We start from the raw sequence: 23629 nt of genomic DNA on the forward strand, positions 1-23629 counted from the left end.
AAGTCAACATAATCATTGACTTTATAAAGAAAATTCGCCTTTTTAAAACATTGAATGTTTCACAAATAATACGCGACAACAAAGCAAAATCATTTCTTAAAACACTGCAAAAAAAATAATTCTGATTGATGCAGTGGTATTGTCATAAATTGCACTGGAGTGAACAGTGGTACATCAAACGTCGAATTCCCTCACACAATGTTATCACACACTATAAGTGTGAAGTTTTTGTATTTGGTCGGTTTTATTTCTATAATCAATAGGTGAATTATATTTGTTGTATAGATTGAGAGTTGTGCACATCTGCCTGGCATGGTTCATCTGACCTTGACCTCATTGGTCAAGGTCTAGTTTTCATCTCATCTGTACTAGCTTTTGTCTTTTTTTGTTGTACGGTTACACCACTGTCCCAGGTAAGGTGGTGTTGGGATCCATTTAACATGTTTAAACCCCACCATTCTGTATGTATATGCTTGTCCCCAAGTCAGGAGCCTGTAATTCAGTGGTTGTAGTTTCTGTTTGTTCATGTGATAGTCTACATATTGTTTTTCATTCATAAAATTTTATTAGGCGATTATTAAGAATATAGAGATCCATGGATGCTTGCTGCGCAACTTCACAAAGATGATTTTGAAAGACTTATCCGGTAATAATAACTTGCTTGGAACCAACGTTTTGAATACATATACTTGACCAGTCACCTCTGCAGAATCCACCAATCCATTTATTCTAGAGGTTGAAATGTTTTTAAGATTAGACGGCCGACTTTAGGACAGTCAAATTCATAAAATACATCGGAGTCCCTATAAACTTGTTGGTGCACAGTGATAAATTTGGTCTAGGAAAATGGTTGTTTTTAAGATAACATGTTCGACTTTGGGAAAATCAGTCTATTACGCAAAATTTGGGGAAAGGCTTGGTTTCCTCATTTTTGTTAAAAAATTATTTTTCTATTTACTGCAATCTACAGTGTTGAAGTGTAATTTCACCTTGGGTGGCTTGCTAGTGTTTTGGCCACTTTTAAAAATTCAGAATGTGCACATGCACCCTACAAGTTTAGGGGAATGGTTGAGCATTTTTGAAATGATGTACCTGTTCAGCGATTTTCCTTTGCTAAAGTCAATTATTAGATTGTGCCATTTTTTTGTGGGTTTATCTTTTTGTGAGCACATTTTGCCACTAAGGGTTATGTGGAATGTGTTAAGCTCATTTTTGAAGCAACTGGAAGATCCATACAGTGACCTGTATAGTTGTTCATATCCTGGTCACCTACAATTGCTTACATCCAATTTATTTAAACTCTTGTGGAAAGTTGTCTTGCTATCATACCACAGTACCTTATTTATATACCGAAAATACCATCTATCAATATTTTTTCAAGAAGCCTGAAAGAAAATAACTTTATTGATGATTTGCTGGTTATCAATCAATCCTGCAAGTAGGAAACACAACTTAATGTCTGTTCTATGGTCGGGTTGTTGTCTCTTTGACACCTTCCCCATTTTCATTCTTAATTTTAAAGAATAAACATACAAAAAAAGAAGACAGCATTTTGTTTTTGTTTTTATTTCCCCCCTTCCCAGCATGATTAAATGTTAAACAAATGAAACAAACTTTACATGATGACTTGAAAAGAAAACAATTGGTTATAAAAATGATTTGTGTACATATATGCTTAACTCTTTCAATCAAGTTGAATTTGAAGTGAAATTTGTCTGCAAGATTCATATATTGATTTGAAAATGGATTTATGAAGTTTTTTATGGACTTTCATTCATACAAACACAATTTCCAAAGATGTAAATGTTTTTTCTTAATAATGATCAAATGTAAAAATGACAATTGATGCAGGTTATTTTTGAAAGAGATTCAATTATGAATTATTTTTACAACAAAATGAATTTTTAAATGGGACGATTAAAGAATATTATTGCACAATAATTTTATTATCCATCAAATTTGTTGAAGTATGAACTTCTAACTTAATAATTTGTTCTATAACCCAATAAAAGAAAATCTTTAAATTTAAGACATACAACTCATATTCTTCAGATTCAGTCATAACTTTGAAAAAAGATGCATGTGGAATGAATAAAAAAATCTTCTTCCAAGTCAGTGGCTTCAACTTCATTATGTACAGGCAAAAAGTTATTCCCTCTTGAGCATTTTAATTTTTACCCTAATTTCATGTGTCCATAGTTAAACATTTTTCAGTATATCTACATCGTTTCCCAAAATAACTTTCTCTATATTATTTTCATCCTAATGTCAACAAGTAAATCCATAAAAGATAATACCATCATATTTTTATTTCAATAAAAAAATAACTATGGACAATGGGAAAACCCTGAACAGTTAACAAAGAAAAATATAGACCCACCTAATTGTCGTCAACACCATTTTCCCACAAAGCGATTTAATTTTAGTAAATAACACCCCCATAATAAACAGGCTTCCACCTCTTTCCAACATTTTCCATTGGTGCACGTTTTGTATCAACTGAGCAAAAGGGATTAATTCCGCACTCAACACACCTTTCATTAGATTGTCATAGCAAAACCTCATAAATGAAATTGGTTTAACGAAATCTCTTCATATGAATATATACTACAAGTATTTCATATTTTTTTGCGTCAATCTATCATTTCACTAAAAAGTTCCCCCATCTTTATTTCAAAAAAAAAAAAAAAAAAAAAATGAACAAAAATTCTCCCAATTTTCTTCAAAATAAGAATTTATTTAAATTTGAAAAAGCTTCAATTCAGAGATTCGCTGTAATCAGACATTTCAACAAGATTCTTTTAAACTTTGTGGTAAATTTTTCTGATTAACTTCTATTCTACATAAAATGAACTATAAACAATGATATAAACATCCTTTGATCACTTGCACACTGATATAGATACACATGATTAAAACGTCTGCACTAATACCACAAAGCTTAATCAAAGTCTTTCAACTCGGTAAAATAAAACAGTATAAAAAATAACAAAACCTACTCTAAAACAATAAACTATGTATAAAAAAAAAGATAAACAAAAATCTCATAAAATCTTTTTCACTTTTGATTGAAGTCCCTTGTGGGTTTGTCTTTTAGATATATTTTGTAAGGTCTATAGACAACATAGAAGCTATAGAACCAAGTTAAAGCAGCCAAATAATCAGTTGCATAGAACCAAACTGGAAAAATAATAGTTGTTCTGTTTTTAGACAAAACTGTAGTTCACCAAATATCTTGCTTCACAAATAGTCTATAATCAGCACCATTTCTAGTCATTGCACAATAGTACATTGCATCTGAAGTAAACAATTCATGCTCTGATAGAGCTAGGTAGGCACTTCATTCTGCACAACAGCTTTTAACAAAGTTAATAAGTCCTGTCACTCTTTTAACATAGTGTCAGTTTACAAGAAGTAAAGACGGTCTGCCAAGGCTGGTGATGGGTCTCTATGAATACTCTGTCCAACAAGGAAGGCAAGCTTATGTGCATACTGGCATGGAGCTGGCACTCGGATTGTACCCTAAAAGATGATTAAAGAAACAAGAAGAGAATTAATATCAGAAAAAGCTACTTTTTTATGACATCATTAAAACAGATTTTTGTCATCCATATGCATGATAAGGACTATGGTTCTCTCTCTTATTGTTGAAGGCTGTATGGTTGCCAATAATTGTTAACATCTACTTCATTTGACCTTTGGTGAATAGTTCTCTCATTGGTTATAATATCACATCTTATTTTTATATTCACATAAGGTAATTTTTTTTTTTTCCAAACTAGCCATCCTTAGTATAGAAAGTAAAAACTTATTTCAGTTTAACAATTCAAACAAATACTCCACAAGATATTGATGCAGAACTTCTAGTCACCTTCCCAAATTTTTCTTGAAGTTTGTAGCTGATAATTGCATAATAGTTGCATATCAAATGGCCCCTGTTTAACAAATTAGACTAAAACTAGGAAACATGGTTTAATAGATTCCATTGAAAAATAAATATTTTGCAAAATTCAAGTCTTCCAGTTGTTGCTGTGACCATACCATGATCTTGCTCATTTAAAAACTAGAGGCTCTAAAGAGCCTGTGTCGCTCACCTTGGTCTATGTGCATATTAAACAAAGGACACAAATGGATTCATGACAAAATTGTATTTTGGTGATGGTGATGTGTTTGAAGTTCTTACTTTACTGAACGATTTTGCTTCTTACAATTATATCTATAATGAACTTTGCCCATTAGTAACAGAGAACTATATTTGGTAAAAATTTACATAAATTTACCAAATTAATGAAAATTGTTAAAAATTGACTATAAAGGGCAATAACTCCTTAAGGGGTCAATTGATCATTTAGGTCATGTTGACTTATTTGTAGATCTTACTTTGCTGAACATTATTGCTGTTTACAGTTTATCGCTATCTATAATAGTATTCAAGATAACCAAAAACGGCAAAATTTCTTTAAAAATTACCAATTGGAGGGCAGCAACCCAACAACCAGTTGTCCAATTCATCTGAAAAATTCAGGGCAGATAGATATTGACTTGATTAACAATTTAACTTCTTGTCAGATTTGCTCTAGATGCTTTGGTTTCATAGTTATAAGCCAAAAACTGCATTTTACCCCTATGTTCTATTTTTAGCTGTGGCGGCCATCTTGGTTGAATGGCCAGGTCATCGGACACATTTTTCAAACTAGATACCCCAAAGATGATTGTGGCCTAGTAGTTTCAGTGGAGATTTTGTAAAAGATTACTTAGATTTATGAAAAATGGTTAAAGATTGACTATAAAGGGCAATAACTCCTAAAGGGGTCAACTGACCATTTTGGTCATGTTGACTTATTTGTAGATCTTACTTTGCTGAACATTATTGCTGTTTACAATTTATCTCTATCTATAATAATATTCAAGATAATAACCAAAAACAGCAAAATTTCCTCAAAATTACCAACTCAGGGGCAGCAAACCAACAACCAATTGACCGATTCATCTGAAAATTTTAGGGCAGATAGATCTTGACCTGATAAACATTTAAATCCCATGTCAGATTTCCTCAAAATGCTTTGGTTTTTGAGTTATAAGCCAAAAACTGCATTTTACTCCTATGTTTTATTTTTAGCGGTGGCGGCCATCTTGGTTGGTTGACCAGGTCACGCCACACATTTTTTAAACTAGATACCACAAAGATGATTGTGGCCAAGTTTGGATTAATTTAGCCCAGTAGTTTCAGAGGAGAAGATTTTTGTAAAAGATTACTTTAATTTACGAAAAATGGTTAAAAATTGACTATAAAGGGCAATAACTCCTAAACGGGTCAACTGACCTGTTGACTTATTTGTAGATCTTACTTTGCTGAACATTATTGCTGTTTACAGTTTATCTCTATCTATAATAATATTCAAGATAATAACCAAAAACAGCAAAATTTCCTCAAAATTACCAATTCAGGGGCAGCAACCCAACAACCGATTGACCGATTCATCTGAAAATTTCAGGGCAGATAGATCTTGACCTGATAAACATTTTTATCCCATGTCAGATTTCCTCAAAATGCTTAGGTTTTTGAGTTATAAGCCAAAAACTGCATTTTACCCCTTTGTTCTATTTTTAGCCGTGGCGGCCATCTTGGTTGGTTGACCAGGTCATGCCACACATTTTTTAAACTAGATACCCCAAAGATGATTGTGGCCAAGTTTGGATTAATTTAGCCCAGTAGTTTCAGAGGAGAAGATTTTTGTAAAAGATTACTTTAATTAACGAAAAATGGTTAAAAATTGACTATAAAGGGCAATAACTCCTAAACGGGTCAACTGACTATTTTGGTCATGTTGACTTATTTGTAGATCTTACTTTGCTGAACATTATTGCTGTTTACAGTTTATCTCTATCTATAATAATATTCAAGATAATAACCAAAAACAGCAAAATTTCCTCAAAATTACCAATTCAGGGGCAGCAACCCAACAACCGATTGACCGATTCATCTGAAAATTTCAGGGCAGATAGATCTTGACCTGATAAACATTTTTACCCCATGTCAGATTTGCTCTAAATGCTTTGGTTTTTGAGTTATAAGCCAAAAACTGCATTTTACCCCTATGTTCTATTTTTAGCCGTGGCGGCCATCTTGGTTGGTTGACCGGGTCACGCCACACATTTTTTAAACTAAATACCCCAATGATGATTGTGGCCAAGTTTGGTTTGATTTGGCCCAGTAGTTTCAGAGGAGAAGATTTTTGTAAAAGTTAACGACGACGACGACGACGGACGACGGACGCAGGACGCCAAGTGATGAGAAAAGCTCACTTGGCCCTTCGGGCCAGGTGAGCTAAAAAAGGCTACTTCACACATGGAACATTACAAAAGTAACTTTGGAACCTGTGGTTCTCTCTCTCATTGTTGAAGGCTGTATGGTTGCCTATAACTGTTAATATCTACTACATTTGACCTTTAGTAGATAGTTGTTTCATTGGTTATAATACCACTTACTTTTATATTCACATTACAAGCTTAATTTAACTTAAAGCAACTATGCATCAATGACCATAGTGACCACTCTATAGAAGAGATGTCACCAAATTTACTCCACTAGGAAAGGAACTCGGTTAGGAACATCCCTGCTAAAATTGTATTATATTGAATAAAATTTGGCCAACAGATGGCGAAATGCATGTTGCCAATGACCATGCGAGCTAAAAATGAAGATTTCAACAATCTCAAGCTGCATCCTTGGTAATATAAAAACAAAATATTTAATATATATAACTTGCCGGCCAATTGTAATACAGATGGCACATCTTGTAGGTTAATCTTTGCATATGATCTGGTTTTAGTCCTGTTGTATCCCACACAACATTGTAATGAGTTGGGGTAACTGTTCCCTGTCTGACAGACTGACTTACAAGGAAGAAGTCATACCTACAAAAGGATACAAACAACATAATACACATAACCATTAGTATACAATTATGTTGTATATCAGTATGTATTTTTATCTGTAAGCAAACCAATAAAAGATCTTGAATTATAAATTTAAGACAGAAATGTTGAATTTAACAATAGAAGATACATGTATGATCCCAAAGAGTGAACCTGCTAGATGTATCACTTGCTTTAATAACAACAATTTCATTTTATGTTGAAAGTGTTTAAGATCAAGGTTCTACTACATGTTTCCCATATACTTAACATTATATAACAGATGAACATATAGCCCAGAAAAAAACAAGAATGTGTCCAAAGTACACGGATGCCCCACTTGCACTATCATTTTCCATGTTCAATGGACTGTGAAATTGGGTAAAAAATCTAATTTGGCATTTAAATTAGATAAATCATATCATAAAGAACATGTGTACCAAGTTTCAAGTTGATTGGACTTCAACTTCATCAAAAACTACCTTGACCAAAAACTTTAACCTGAAACTCCCACTTTCATTTTCTCTGTTCAGTGGACCGTGAAATTGGGGTCAAAAGTCTAATTTGCCTTCAAAATTAGAAGGCAAATTAGAGAGATCATATCATAAGCAACAAGTTTTCTAAGTTTCAAGTTGATTGGGCTTCACTGACCCCCTTCAGCTTCATCTAAAACTACCTTTACCAAAAACTTTAACCTGAAGCAGACCGAACGGACAGACAGATGCACAGACCAGAAAACAGAATGCTCCTCTACTATCATAGGTGGGGCATAAAAATCACTTTTAATGTTAAAACTAAGTACACATATACAGAAATAATTACAAACTACTCCACATACAATATACTAATATTACTAACCACTCTGGTTTCGTTACTTCTGTATCAATAATGGTTCCTGGGGGTGGGTTACCCAATTGTCCTCTGTTCAAACTGGCAAAGAATCTGGTGTTGATCCTCTTCTTCACAACCACTACACCAACCTTTGGACTGAAATTATATATTCATAGATTCAATATTTTATTTTCTGCTTCTCAAAACTGAACAGATTTTTATTAAGATTACACAGGTAACATAGAATATGGGACTGAAAGAAAGGACATTATTTTTTCTACAGAATTAAGCCAGTTATCTCCCTTTATCGTGACAGGAATGACATAATTTAGATAATTTTAATACATTGAGAAAGTGACCAGAAATGTTCATCAACTGCATCTCCTCGGAGTTTATAGACGGATGATGAAAGATCTGATCTGATATAAAACAAGGAAATTAACTTTTTTTTTTATCACAGACCAGTATCTTGTCCTGAATAATCCTCCAATTATACCAGTAAACAAACTTTGTAGAATCTAAATGTTGTTTGAACTGTTTACCTGTTCTCGATTTGGACAACTGACCAAATTCTATAAGTCTTAACAAATATGAAGAGTTCCAACTTCCCCCTTTTTTCATTTTTATTGGGTTCTTATCAAATAATTGACTGGCAGATTTCTCGAACTGTCATAGACATTGCCAATATAAAGCTTTGATACAAGTTTCATAAATATCTGGCAAGAATTATACCACAAGGGCACCAACAATGCAACTCCTTTAAAAGTAGTTGACGATGTGGATTTTTGATTGCTGTTATACTGTATGTCTTTCAAGAACTTTACAGGTGAGGTTGCAATTAAGACTAGACAGACACTTGGCACTTCTATGTCTCTATGCGTGAAAATTACAACTTTGACCTACCTGTATTCAGTACCACCTGCTTTCTTGAAACAGTCAATCATCTGTGGTATTTCATGTTCATGTACAGCCTGGAGCTGTCCGTCACCAACGCCATCTCTGAACACAATAATTCTCTCTGGTAAGGCACCATTTACTTCATGGTACTTCTCAAGGGCACCTGCAATTCATTGTTGTTATGTAGCTCATCAAACTAATTATTAAATACAACAAATGAAACAATTTGATATTGAAGATATAATTGATTTTCTAATATTTTGTGAATTCTCAAGAGATTTTAGAAATAACATGTATATGTTGTAAAGCATCTGTTAAGTCCATTGTTCTGTTGATTTGTTCCACACTCTTTGCCTTCCTAGGGGAAAGAAAATCTTCAGTAAAAATCTAAATAAATTTATTATTGTTTCTATTGATATGTTTAATGTAAATGAAAAATTATTGAAATATTTTTTGCATATATGGCGGAGTTTGTATCTTATTTCAGTTAGGTGTTGTATTTTGCCTGTATATACATAAAACATGAATTTGAAACAATGGACATGTGAAATATCTTGTAAAATTTTAACATTTATGCAGGTCTCTAAAACATAATTAATAAGTTTATTGATTTGTAAACTAGGCTTTTCACATAATATTGAAAATTTATGAGCGAGTCCCTTCTTTATAAATAAAATAACTTTAAATTATTTGAGAATGTTCAAGCTAGCAACTTATTTGAATGTACATCCAATTAATTTTTTCAATCAAACTTGATGTTTACTATTTACCCCTTAAGGTTTGACAATTTTTTTTAAAATTTTTAAATATGATTTTCTGCTTGAATGTCCTTTTTTCATCATTCTTGCAACTTATATATTTGGTAATAAAGAATGTCCTTTTCTTGTCTAACATGCAACTTATATTTTTGTTAAAAAAAAAATAATACCCATTGAACCTACAAGGCAAGTGAAGGCAACAAGCAAATAATTTTTTCAAGGGTGGCCTCATTGAATAACCGTACCTCTCAGTTTAATACATGCTCCATCAACAAGTTCCTGAGTCTGCATTTGGAATGTTGTACTAGAGTAATACCTGGTAAGATTTCTATTCATGCTACAGACAATACCTCCTACAGAACGTCCCTTCTTGGCAGAATCGTGGTATGTATCAATACCTACCACCATTAAACCTTTCAGCTGTAAACAGAGCTTGCTTTTAAGTAACAAATAACAAACAAAAAGAAAAAGTTGCAATGTGACTACTTTAAAATTACTAATTCTTTTGGTCCCCCCCCCCCAATAAATTTTTGTTACTTTTCAACTGAAATTACTGAACACAAAAGGGTGTCTTGTTGATTTATATTCATTTCTACAGTAAATCAAGTGCAAAGATTTAATGTATTTTCCTTCAACTTTATCCACTTCTCTATTCAGATTGCAGGCCAATAGGGATGCACTTTACAAAATTTGACGAAAATTATTTGACAATATTGGGAAGAAATGATCTTTTTCTCTCAAAACAGTAACATTACTTGTAATCATATTGCAACTTAACATAAACAAAATATCTTCTTTCTGGTTAGTCATAAGCATTAAAAAGTTAATGAAAAGCAATTAGTACAGCTAATGTTCTTGTATACCTGCAATTTAACATCTTTTTTTTTATAATTACAGCAAAATGCCTCGAGTGCATGCAATACCTTTGGTGCACCAATTGCTTAATGAACCTTGAAATCTTTAATAGATAAGGTATATTACCCTCCTTATGGAATAGTGTAGTCCTACAGACATAAATTGGTTATCTGTTGGACTGGACTACTATTAAAGGAGGGTAGTAACTTAATGACTTCACAGTTCATCTCGCAAGAAAGCTAACAAAAGATATTTACTATAACACATTAGGCATTTCGTAGTCATGTCGCAAGCGACACTAGAACAACCTTTTAGGTGGCTCTGGTTTTTGCTATTGCAGAACTTATTAACATGGGGTGTTTTAAATGGTCAAGTAGAAATCTTTGATCTCTAGAATCACTTGTCACAATTTTGCGACAAGAAAAGTTCTATAGAGAATTAAATCTTTAAATAAAAACAGACTGGAGACTAAAAGGGGCCAAGTATGAAACATTTTGTTTATCATAACAATTCAATTTGAATTGCAAAGATTTTTTGTGAAACAAACAGCTTGGTCATCAAGGGGTTACCAACATTTTGAAAGTTCTTAGTAAATTAGGCTACAGGCTGTTCCAAAAAACAAGACATGGGACCAAGATGAGACATTCTAAAATCTCATCTATGGGTGGACGTTTTTGTAGAGTTAAAATGTGAAGCAAATCTAAATTGCCTTCTCTTGGTACCACGCATGCTTAATTGGAACAACCTGTATGCTCCAGTTCTCAAATAATAGTAAGCCATTGTTATTACGCAAAGCAAAATTAGTCACCCCAAAAAAACTTGCCAAGGGTCAATCTTTCTTCAACTTTTATTGCAAGGTTCTATAACCATGTTCCTGTATTTTCTATTATGTAGAAGAACATTCAAAATATTTGTGGTAAATACATTTCATCTTTTGAATCTTAAGACATGTATATTTATTGTTTTTGGCCTCAACAACATATCCCTTCATCTGGAGAAAAATAATATGAATAAGAATGTAGTCTATTCATAAATCCTATTAGAAAGGCATATATAGGTTTGTTTTTATTAATCATTATTTCATAAACTGTAAATAAAACATTTGAAATTAATTATGTTATAACATACAAACAAACAGCAAACAAGCACAGGCAAACATATAAAGCAAAGCATATCTATCATGCAAAACCAAACATGACATATACATATAGCAAGGCCAACACATTACATAGACAGCACATACAAGTACAATCACAGCACAAAAGCAGATGAAAATGAAATAAATGAAAATGAACCAAAGACCAACTTATATCTCCACTTGGCTGTCCACTGAGAAAAAGGTATGCATCACATCTAAAAGACAGGCCAGGACCACAAGATAACCAGTACAGTTCTTAGATTAACCAGCCAAGTGTAGACATCCTTACCTTATATTATCAAGTTCCTAGTCCTCAACTTTTCAAATTCATACCTTAAAACGGTCACTTCCTCAAAATTAGCCTATCCATCAAACTACACCTATCTGAATCTTGCCAGATGTATACTTCTACAGTGAGACTATTTCAGAAGACCAATACCTACCATACAGCAGTGATACTGATTGTACTAGAAAACCTCGAAAAACACTTATAAACTCAAAATATACAGCCAACTGTTGAAATGCCAACCTTTCATACAGACTTTGAGACCATCAGACAACTCTTGCATCGAATGTTGGAAAGTGCAGCGTGAATAATATCTTGTCAAGGCTGGATTAATGCTGGCAACAACACCACCTACAGACCGACCTTTTTTGGCCGAATCGTGATAACTGTCTATACCAATCACCATCAAATTCTTTAGCTGATTGATGGGAGGAAATAAAAAGCAATGTAATGAGTAGTGATAATATACATGTAGATGTAAGAAAAGACTGTTTCAGAAAACTGTTGGCATAATAAATATAATCAAATAATCAACTTCAAAATAAGAATTGTTTCAAATTCTTTGTTTAACAGCCTTTAAACAGGTAATATGAAGTTATTTTAAGATAATTTGAATGCTGCGCATGATAAAAACTATTAAATTTTTATTCTTTTAATATCAAAATCCATTTCCTGAAAAGCCATATGAAAAAAAATCCAAGTACAAATTGTTACAATACTGAAACAGTCCTTTTAAGAATGCAGGTTCCAGAGTATTGAGGAAATCTTCAATTATGACTGAAGCTCCCCGAGTAAATACTGGAACAGACATCCCAGAGTGATAATGTTTGAGGAAGCACAACACTGATGATAGCAAGTTTTACTAACCAATGCTGTAGCAGTGACAGGTCATAATAAGGAGAGGAAACATACACTAGTAGATCACACGTGTTAAAAACTCAAAACCAAATGATATGCAAATATAAAGGTAAGAAATGTATATGTATACAGAGCTATTCAATTAAAATGAATGTTGGAGGGTAGGAAAGGAAATTTGTTTTACATGGCTTGTGGGTCATTTGTGGTTTTATGCCAGTTTAATATATGCAAAATTACACAAAGATTAATATTTGAAGTTGCTTTCAACATCCATTTCAAGGGAATAGCCGAATTGCCTTTCCAAATGATTTGTTTTTTTATCTAGAGCTGTTCCATAAATAAATGTATGGGACGGTTTCAGAAAGCAATTTTTAATTGTCCCAACCATGCATTCATTTTTTAAATGAATATTTCCTTTAAATGTTCAAGCAATCTTTCTTAAATAACTATCATCTATCAAGTTTTAAATAAATTGCTTTCTGCCACCTCCGCATACAATTAATTAAGGAAAAGCCCTAATGTCTATTGCTATGCAGGTTCATGAAATCAATAAATCCAATAGTTCAGCAGATTTTAAAGCATCACTTCACACATTAAATTCTAATTAAAAACAAATACAGTAAGCACCCACACTGTGCACACAGCTACAACACTCAGTGTTTTAAAAACTAAAATCACTAGTTTTTTTTTATGGTTCTGAATATTCAAGCATATATCAGACCAAAAAAAATTATGTCTGTTTCCTGCTGACAAGGCAAATAAATCCGGGTTGGTGGGTTGGGATTTTTTTTTTTTTTTTGCACTCCCTGTCAGATTTGCAGTCGGTTCAATGTCATGTTTGGTTGGATTCCTGTACCCAAAAGTGTGTTTATCTCTATAAAGAAGCTTTAATTGACTTCTTCTCCCAGTGCCAACATTTTTTAAAGCTCAATTGTAGCACATTTGTGCTGGGAGCAGCCATTTTTATTGTTTGGGCATAGTATGATACAGATCCGGATCAGCTGGAAAACAATTTTTTCCCGGAATTAAAAAAAAATTCGAGGGTTGGCAGCAGGAAACTGACTTTTTTTTTTTTTGCCTCATGTTAAAATGTCAATTGTAAAATATGTCGAGTCCTGTACAAAACAATGTACATGGGATCCAGTGAAGGCACTTTAAAAACTCCACATGGGATGGATGTAAACTTTTAATAAAGTAAAAATGTTAACACGATATTCCAACATTGGCTTTTTAGATGGGAAACTGAGTGCCTTCCAAGGATATCATGCACATTGAAATTGAACTGCTTCAATATATTCCCATAACCCAAACACAGATGTTATTTCATAATTAATGAATCCTTTCCGACAAGGACATAATCCTAACATTTATACATATAATAAATACAAAATATACAATGGGTAAAAGTACTTTTTAATACCAATGACAGGATAGTAAATATGGATAACGTACAACTTAATATATTACTCCGAGTCAGCAATTTTACACTAGATTAACTATACTTTATGATTTCTTTTGTAGTTCTATTAATACTTACTGGAATTTCTAGATGCCAAACTTCTCCACCAAGTTTACAATTCAACTGAATAGCTATTTTAGTAGCGACTGACATCAACATCTGTTTCTTGGACAAAGTTCTACCTACTACAACCTGACTAGGAACTGCAAAATTAATTCAATATTATTTTCATGTATTATAAGATATAAGTGAAATAACAAAAGGATACATCCCCAACCATGCAATATAAATATATTGATTGATGAAAGTATAATTCATCATCTCCCCTTTAAAATGTCAGACCTGTATACAATTGAATACATATCTACATTTATTGATCATATTTCATCCTTTGCTGGTGGATTATCAGTCTTCAAGGTTATCATCAGCTCAGTTGTCAGCTCTTTAATACCGACATGATAATCATTTCTTAAATTATGAAATTCTAAAGAAACTAAGGTTTGAAATCATCAGGCAAATTTGGCCTTAAAATGGATTTGGCTATTAGGTTATTATTGGACAAATAGCTCTTATTTGTCTCGGTTCTAAAAGAATCTTTGGACTGTTCCTGATGAAGGTAAATCAAGAAAAGCAATGTGGACGCATGAAATTTATACATGTTGTTTTAATTTTTGGATAAATTTAATGTGGACGCATAAAATTTATACATGTTGTTTTAATTTTTGGATAAATTTAATGTGGACGCATGAAATTTATACATGTTGTTTTAATTTTTGGATAAATTTGATTGTACAACCATGTTATTTCAAATAACATTCATGATCACACAAACTAAATTTTTTCCCCCATACCTGGGTGATCAACACAGCAGAATTTTTTAATGGCATCATATCTGTCCTTTCTGTTTGTTGGCAAAATACACAAAGCCATCTGTGTGTCTTGCTGTACTTGCTGTCTAAGAGCAGAGAGGTAGCTATCATTCCTATCATCTGGAATTTCACATCTGAAAAGAAAGCAATGGCATATAGACTTGAAACAAGCTAGCTAATGAACAATTTTGTACATATTTTTTTAACTGCATTCATTGAAACATTTCACACAACAAAGGACAATTTATAAACAAGAAAAAGAAGAAACGTTACGTTATTACAACTGAAGAGGTTCACATTTTCCAATGTTCAAGACAGGATTCATCATATTATAAACCATTTCTACTACACAACTAAAACTGTGCATGGGCAAATTATAAATATTTCATAGTCTTCTTAATTTAACAGGATAATTACCCTTAATTGTCCACTAGAAGAAGGTTGCAGTCTTATAATGCAATTGAGTAATTCTACAAGTAGCTTTAAGTGGATTTTAAATAAACTAAGTTATAACATTTATACAAACAAAGCAAGCAAGCCTACTGAAATCTTTATCTACAAGCATTAATTATTAGGTGAATCTTTTGTGTGGAGTAAAAATACTTACGGAGTAGGCTGAGCAATCCTCATTCCCATGGGAGGTCCAACTTTGCTCAAGGTTTGGACCAAGTCTTGAGCCATTGCCGAGTTTTTCCTCGTGAACACAATTACCCATCTTTGTAGGTCTACTGGAGTAACCAATTCTTTTCCTCTCATATCTCTCGACCAATCAGCATCCTCTTGCTTGTAATTCAGCTGCAATATAGATTAGATTTGATTAGTTCATATTTTCAGAATACTTCAAAGCACTCATCTTTCTAACATCACGCACACAAGGCATAGTCAATGGTGTGGGAGGGGCTAAAATGGTAACTTTCTAGGTGAAATGCTGCCGAAATTTTTTACAGGTGTGGACTTTGTAATTTTTTATACCCCGCCACATGTAGTGGCGAGGTATTATGTGATACCCTCCGAAAAATTTGTAGGTGTAAATGGGAAATATTATATACCAAACATGATAGTGATTAATTATTTAGCTCATCTATGTGGGCTATTGCTATTCACTATATGTCCGTCGTCGTCGTAAACTTTTCAAAGGTAAGGGTATAAAAAATGACAGTCCACACCTGTAGGCTGTAAAACATTTCGCCTAGGAAGTTACCATTTTAGCCCCTCCCACACCATTTTCCAGGCCAAAAGTTTGGGATGTAGATAGAAATTGAGTTGGTGTGGGGCAGGTTAATTTATAATGACATGAACCATACACCATCTCAAGCCTAAAAGAAAATAAAGAAAATTCTTACCTTAAATAATTTTAACATACTTATCAGTAAATCTTGGTGCTGTTTCATCAAGTTTGGAAGGCACTTTCGAGTTTGCCTGAGTATTAGCTTTTCTCATTAGGACGCAAATGCATTTTATGCATTACTATTACCAAAAGAATTGATAATCTAAATAAATACACTCAAATTGAGCACTAACAACTGATAAGTGGCCTCCAGTGGACAAGTCAAACCATCCACGACATCCAGTTGGAAAAAAAAAATTACCTGCCTGCCTGGTCTGTTTACAAAGAGTAGACCCGGGGGAGGGGAAACAGACATTCTTTTAAATGTGGCCTCAGATATTTTATATCTGAAATCATCATTCCATTTCATCATCAGTTAGCAAGAATGTATACCCAATTTACCGTCAAGTCGTCCAAAAAAAAATATACATTTTCACCACAACATTTACAAGTGTTTAAGGAGGCTTGAAGGTACAAAAATTTCATTAAAAATTTAACATTTATTTTTCATTACAAATTTTATTTTTTTTACCTTTAATAGTTGTTACTTTATCATATGGTACAATAATTATTCCAACAAGAGTGCACACGCTGAAATGTCTCGCCTTCTATACTAATCATTGATATTATGTTGATAGTCCTAAGTATAAAGCTAAGCTTTAATACAACTGTCACATAAACTTAACATTAACCAAGATTACTAAACAAAGACCAATGAACCTTGAAAATGAGGTCAAGGTCAGATGAACCATGCCAGGCAGACATGTACAGCTAACAATGCTTCTATACAACATATATAGTTGACCTATCACTTATAATTTAAGAAAAATAGACCAAAACACAAAAACTTAACACTGTGCAATGAACCGTGAAAATGAGGTCACTGTCAAATAAAACCTGCACGACTGACATAAAGATCATAAAATATTTCCATACACCAAATATAGATAACCTATGACATATAGTATTAGATAAAAAGACCAAAACTCAAAAACTTAACTTTGACCACTGAACCATGAAAATGAGGTCAAGGTCACATGACATCTGCCCGCTAGATAGGTACACCTTACAATCATTCCATACAACAAATATAGTAGACCTATTGCATATGGTATGAGAAAAACAGACCAAAACACAACCAGGTGCTCCGCAGGGCGCAGCTTTATACGACCGCAGAGGTCGAACCCTGAACAGTTGGGGCAAGTATGGACAAAACATTCAAGCATGATACAGCTCTGAATTTGGATTGTGATCAAATTTTTGACATTACATGTTTTTTTTTACACAAAACAAATGCCAAGATTTTACAAATCAATTAAAGATTTCTTCTTCAAACTTTTTAAATCTAAAATTAAATAGTTGACACAGCATAGGTTTCTGACACAGAATGAATGTGGTCTAATGAACTTAAAATGTTTTTTTTGCCTTTGAGCAAATCACTATGCTGTTGAATATTAATCCTCTCAAAAAAATGTTTGAAGAAATTTTCTTTTTATTTATGAAATCTGAAATGAGAAAAATTTAACCCCCCCCCCCCCTTTTTTTTTCACATCCCCGTTTCCCTTTTTCAAAACTGATATCAATTCAAATTTCTAATGGAGTTTGCAACAATAACTACTCATTTAAATACATCATAAAATATTAAGATGTAAAAAAACTGCTTGTTATCACTGAATGGTAAAGATTATTTAAATTTATCAGTTGGTAGTAAAAAGTGTATATACATTGTATATTGTATATAACAAAGATTTAAGTTGATTCTGGACAAAGAAAGATAACTCCAATTAAAAATCAAAGCCTTAAAGGCTGTAAAAGCAATTGCTGCCATGTTAATGTTTGGGGACTTTTATTTTTCATCCACATATATACAACTTACAAGAATTAAACTTGACATGAGTGTTGTCTAGTTAAAAGTAAGAAGGTTTTAACTTTATATAAATAAAAGACTTTAGCAGAAAGTCATTTTTAATATGTTTTATATTTCACAAGGAGACAACACGTTTACCAGGCTAAAGTTGGGGTCAAATATACATGTGCTGAAACATACAACTCAAAAAGAAATCATCATGGATTATCCCCTGGTAGTGTTTGTAACTTCCTTGGCAGTAATTTCCTTTATTGATTTAATTTTAACAATTTTCTTTATTAATTTATATTTAACCATTAACACAAATGATTAAGTTAAAACATTTCAACTTTCCAGACGCAAATGTTAAAAAACGGGAAAGAAATAAAATATCTTACAAGACATAAACATGTAAAGAATAAATGTATATTTCAGCTTAATAAAAATATTTTCATAATGTTACTTTGTCATCATTTTTAAAACTAAGTTCCAAACATTATTGCTCAGTTGATATGTGTCCTTCTGATGCGGTACGAGCACAGGCACTTGTTTCTATCCATAGGAAGGTCGATTATCCATATAAATAGTTTTATATGGATAGTCGACCTTCCTATGGATAGAAACAAGTGCATGTGGGTACGAGATAACTACAATTCTCATGCAATCCCGAAAAGGGGGGTCATCACAGACAAACATGACATTAAATCGTTATCACTGAACTAGTATATATATTGTATAGGGGCCAGCTGAAGGACGCCTCCGGGTGCGGGAATTTTTCGCTGCATTGAAGACCTGTTGGTGACCTTAATTCTGCTGTTGTATGTTTTTCTATGGTCGGGTTGTTGTCTCTTTGACAAATTCCCCATTTCCATTCTCAATTTTATTATTCGAACAAGAACAAACAGCTCTACGTTGCTTTGATATTTATCAATTTTTAGGAAACATTGCGAAAAATGATCTTCAATATTTCGAAAACATGTGAAATAAAATTGCTAACACGGTGGACCGTCGAGTGTCAACAAACGTAGTAGACTTGTTCACTGAAAAGACGAGGATAATGGTTTCATCTGACAAGTCACATTTGTTATGCAAACCCAGTTTTGATCATGATATTTAAAAAGACGTACTTTTTTTTCAATCTATGTATTAATAAACTAGAAAATTCCAAATTGTAAATATCTCTTCATCTGGACCGACTTGGCATCTACTACGTTTGGACGGGTCCATTTCATTAGTAAGGTGATCGATAAATATTACGGAGTTTTGACAGAAAAGGAAAACGAACTTATTGTTGTGTGTTTTCAACAAGGGTTTCGTTCCGCTAAATTATTTGCGCAAATAAAGTTTGTCTATTTTTAGATTACAGGTAATAATTTGACACTACGCATTAACCTGTGTAGTGATTTTGATTTTACGATAAATGTATGAATGAACGATAATTTTATGAATGAACAAGAGCACCTGACCTCTTAAAGAAACACAAATTAAACATAAAAAAACGTATTTATTAGGAGATAATTCAGTTAAATTTTCAATACTAAATCAACAACTGAAATGAATCCATATTTTGTTGAAACATCGTACGAACGGCGGAAAACGGAATCGCATTTATAAAAATGTACTTTTTTTCACTCGGACTTCTATGTTATTTGATAGTCAAACGGTTGACCCTTTAAATACAAAAATACATCTACAAGAACATATTCTGAAACTTCTTAAATCCACTAACGTTTTTTTAAAGTTTCAAGCTATGTATTGCATTAGAAAACATACATAGGTGTTAAAGAATGACTGACCAGGAGCCTGTTTAACAAAATACTATGGCTTGATCTGGGCGGAGTCTCTGATCTGGGTCACAAAGATGGCCATACGCGACGGCATAAAAGCAATTGCTTTAAAAATTCTTGCTATTGCACAATATTGTGCAATAGGATATTTCTTGCTTACTATTCTGGACAAAGAAAGATAACTCTAATTAAAAAAAAATTTGCTATTTCACAATATTGTGCAATTAGATATTTCTTGCCATTGCACAATACTGTGCAATTGAAAAGACTTGCTATTGCACAATACTTAATATAATAATTTTAGATCCTGATTTGGACCAACTTGAAAACTGGGCCCATAATCAAAAATCTAAGTACATGTTTAGATTCAGCATATCAAAGAGGCCCAAGAATTCAATTTTTGTTAAAATCAAACTTAGTTTAATTTTGGACCCTTTGGACTTTAATGTAGAATTTGAAATTTGAAAACAGGACCAAAAATGAAGAATCTACATACACAGTTAGATTTGGCATATCAAAGAACCCCAAGGATTCAATTTTTGATGAAATCAAACAAAGTTTAATTTTGGACCCTTTGGACCTTAATGTAGACCAATTTGAAAACTGGACCAAAAAACTTCAATAATCAAGAATCTAAGTACATTTTTAGATTCAACATATCAAAGAACCCAACCGATTCATTTTTTGTCAAAATCAAACTAAGTTTAATTTTGGACCCTTTGGACCTTAATGTAGACCAATTTGAAAACGGGACCAAAAGTTGAGAATCTACATATACAGTTAGATTCGGCATATCAAAGAACCCCAATTATTCAATTTTGATGAAATCAAACAAAGTTTAATTTTGGACCCTTTGGGCCCCTTTTTCCTAAACTGTTGGGACCAAAACTCCCAAAATCAATACCAACCTTCCTTTTATGGTCATAAGCCTTGTGTTTAAATTTCATAGATTTGTACTTACTTATACTAACATTATAGTGCGAAAACCAAGAAAAATGCTTATTTGGGTCCCTTTTTGGCCCCTAATTCCTAAACTGTTGGGTCCTAAACTCCCAAAATCAATACCAACCTTCCTTTTGTGGTCATAAACATTGTGTTTAAATTTCATAGATTTCTATTTACTTAACCTAAGGTTATTGTGCAAAAACCAAGAAAAATGCTTATTTGGGCCCTTTATTGGCCCCTTATTCCTAAACTATTGAAACCAAAACTCCCAAAATCAATCCCAATCTTTCTTTTGTGGTCATAAACCTTGTGTCAAAATTTCATAGATTTCTATTAACTTAAACTAAAGTTATGGTGCGAAAACCAAGAAAATGCTTATTTGGGCCCTTTTTGGCTCCTTATTCCTAAAATGTTGGGACCAAAACTCCCAAAATCAATACCAACCTTCCTTTTATGGTCATAAACCTTGTGTTAAAATTTCATAGATTTCTATTCACTTTTACTAAAGTTAGAGTGCGAAAACTAAAAGTATTCGGACGCCGGACGACGACGCCAACGTGATAGCAATATACGACGAAATTTTTTTCAAAATTTGCGGTCGTATAAAAATTTAACTATAACCACTGAACCATGAAAATGAGGTCAAGGTCAGATGACACCTGCCAGTTGGACATGTACACCTTGCAGTCCTTCCATACACCGAATATACTAGCCCTATTGCTTGTAGTATCTGAGATATGGACTTGACCACCAAAACTTAACCTGATCCATGAAATAAGGTCGAGGTCAAGTGAAAACTGTCTGACAGACATGAGGACCTTTCAAGGTACGCACATATCAAATATAGTTATCCTATTACTTATAATAAGAGAGAATTCAACATTACAAAAAATCTGAACTTTTTTTTCAAGTGGTCACTGAACCATGAAAATGAGGTCAAGGACATTGGACATGTGACTGACAGAAACTTCGTAACATGAGGCATCTATATACAAAGTATGAAGCATCCAGGACTTCCAACTTCTAAAACATAAAGCTTTTAAGAAGTTAGCTAACACCGCCGCCGGATCATTATCCCTATGTCGAGCTTTCTGCAACAAAAGCTGCAGGCTCGACAAAAAAAACTTCGTGTTGGCCCTAGATGACTTTTAAAATGTAGATATCACTGAAAAAGCTCCAAATTATCTCCCTTTGAATGGCATTTTTGCATTAAAATTGAAATATCTTTTTTAACTCATCGGTGACCTATATTTTTTATTGTAATTTTCAATAGAGCTGTACTCAAACTAAACTTTTTTAAAATTTGAGCGATTTCTGTAATAAAGTTCTTTTTTTATTTCGATATCACCTCTATTTCTCCTATTAGTTCAACAGACATAAGGTATCTTTACAAAAATGTATGCTTCTTTCAAAGGCAGATTGTGAGCGTAAATGAACGGTGACCCCATTATTTTATTATATTTTTTTATTAAGAATTAGATAAAGTTCATTAATACAAAAATATAGCGAAATCCTATATCAAATAAAAACCAGGTGCTCCGCAGGGTGCAGCTTTATACGACCGCAGAGGTCGAACCCTGAACAGTTGGGGCAAGTATGGACAAAACATTCAAGCGTGATACAGCTCTGAATTTGGATTGTGATCAAATTTTTGACATTACATGGTTTTTTTTTACACAAAACAAATGTCAAGATTTTACAAATCAATTAAAAATTTCTTCTTCAAACTTTTTAAATCTAAAATTAAATAGTTGACACAGCATAGGTTTCTGACACAGAATGAATGTGTTCTAATGAACTTAAAATTTTTGTTTTCTCTTAGAGCAATTCACTATGCTGTTGAATATTAATCCTCTCAAAAAAATGTTTGAAGAAATTTTCTTTTTTATTTATGAAATTTCAAATGAGAAAAATTAAACCCAATTTTTTTAATCACATCCCCCTTTCCCTTATTCCAAAACTAATCTCAATTAAAATTTCTAATGGAGTTTGCAACAATAACTACTCATTTAAATACATCATAAAATATTAAGATGTAAAAAAAACTGCTTGTTATCATGAATGGTAAAGATTATTTTAATTTATCAGTTGGTAGTAAAAAGTGAATATACATTGTATATTGTATATAACAAAGATTTAAGTTGATTCTGGACAAAGAAAGATAACTCCAATTAAAAAAAAATCTTGCTATTGCACAATATTTTGCAATTAGATATTTCTTGCTTACTATTCTGGACAAAGAAAGATAACTCCAATTAAAAAAAAATCTTGCTATTGCACAATATTTTGCAATTAGATATTTCTTGCTTACTATTCTGGACAAAGAAAGATAACTCTAATTAAAAAAAAATTTGCTATTTCACAATATTGTGCAATTAGATATTCTTGCCATTGCGCAATACTGTGCAATTGAAAAGACTTGCTATTGCACAATACTTAATATAATAATTTTAGATCCTGATTTGGACCAACTTGAAAACTGGGCCCATAATAAAAAATCTAAGTACATTTTTGGATTCAGCATATCAAAGAACCCCAAGATTTCAATTTTTGTTAAAATCAGACTAAGTTTAATTTTGGACCCTTTGGACTTTAGTGTAGACCAATTTGAAAACAGGACCAAAAATGAAGAATCTACATACACAGTTAGATTTGGTATATCAAAGAACCCCATTTATTCAATTTTTGATGAAATCAAACAAAGTTTAATTTTGGACCCCGATTTGGACCAACTTGAAAACTGGGCCAATAATCAAGAATCTAAGTACATTTTTAGATTCAGCATATCAAAGAACCTAACTGATTCATTTTTTGTCAAAATCAAACTAAGTTTAATTTTGGACCCTTTGGACCTT

General features: G+C 32.7%; 1 protein-coding gene across 5 annotated transcripts in view; it reads right to left on the reverse strand.

Moving 5' to 3' along the window:
- Positions 1–1550: 1550 nt before the first annotated feature.
- Positions 1551–23629, reverse strand: part of LOC139528127 (piwi-like protein 1) — a 37616-nt gene continuing 15537 nt past the window's right edge. For 2 of the 5 annotated variants that reach the window (XM_071323962.1, XM_071323963.1), the window contains exons 10-17: positions 15477–15664; positions 14852–15003; positions 14079–14203; positions 9650–9824; positions 8653–8809; positions 7777–7905; positions 6771–6918; positions 1551–3522 (exon numbers count right to left, since the gene is read on the reverse strand). In XM_071323962.1, coding sequence (XP_071180063.1) covers positions 3406–3522; positions 6771–6918; positions 7777–7905; positions 8653–8809; positions 9650–9824; positions 14079–14203; positions 14852–15003; positions 15477–15664 — 1191 coding nt within the window. In that variant the 3' untranslated portion in view covers positions 1551–3405. Of the gene's footprint in view, positions 4064–6329; positions 6919–7776; positions 7906–8652; positions 8810–9649; positions 9825–11926; positions 12102–14078; positions 14204–14851; positions 15004–15476; positions 15665–23629 lie in introns of all 5 variants that reach the window. The other 3 variants (XM_071323960.1, XM_071323961.1, XR_011665532.1) reach the window with 2 other exon arrangements.

Source organism: Mytilus edulis, chromosome 6 (genome assembly GCF_963676685.1).
Source record: "Mytilus edulis chromosome 6, xbMytEdul2.2, whole genome shotgun sequence".
Taxonomy (NCBI): Eukaryota; Metazoa; Mollusca; class Bivalvia; order Mytilida; family Mytilidae; genus Mytilus; species Mytilus edulis.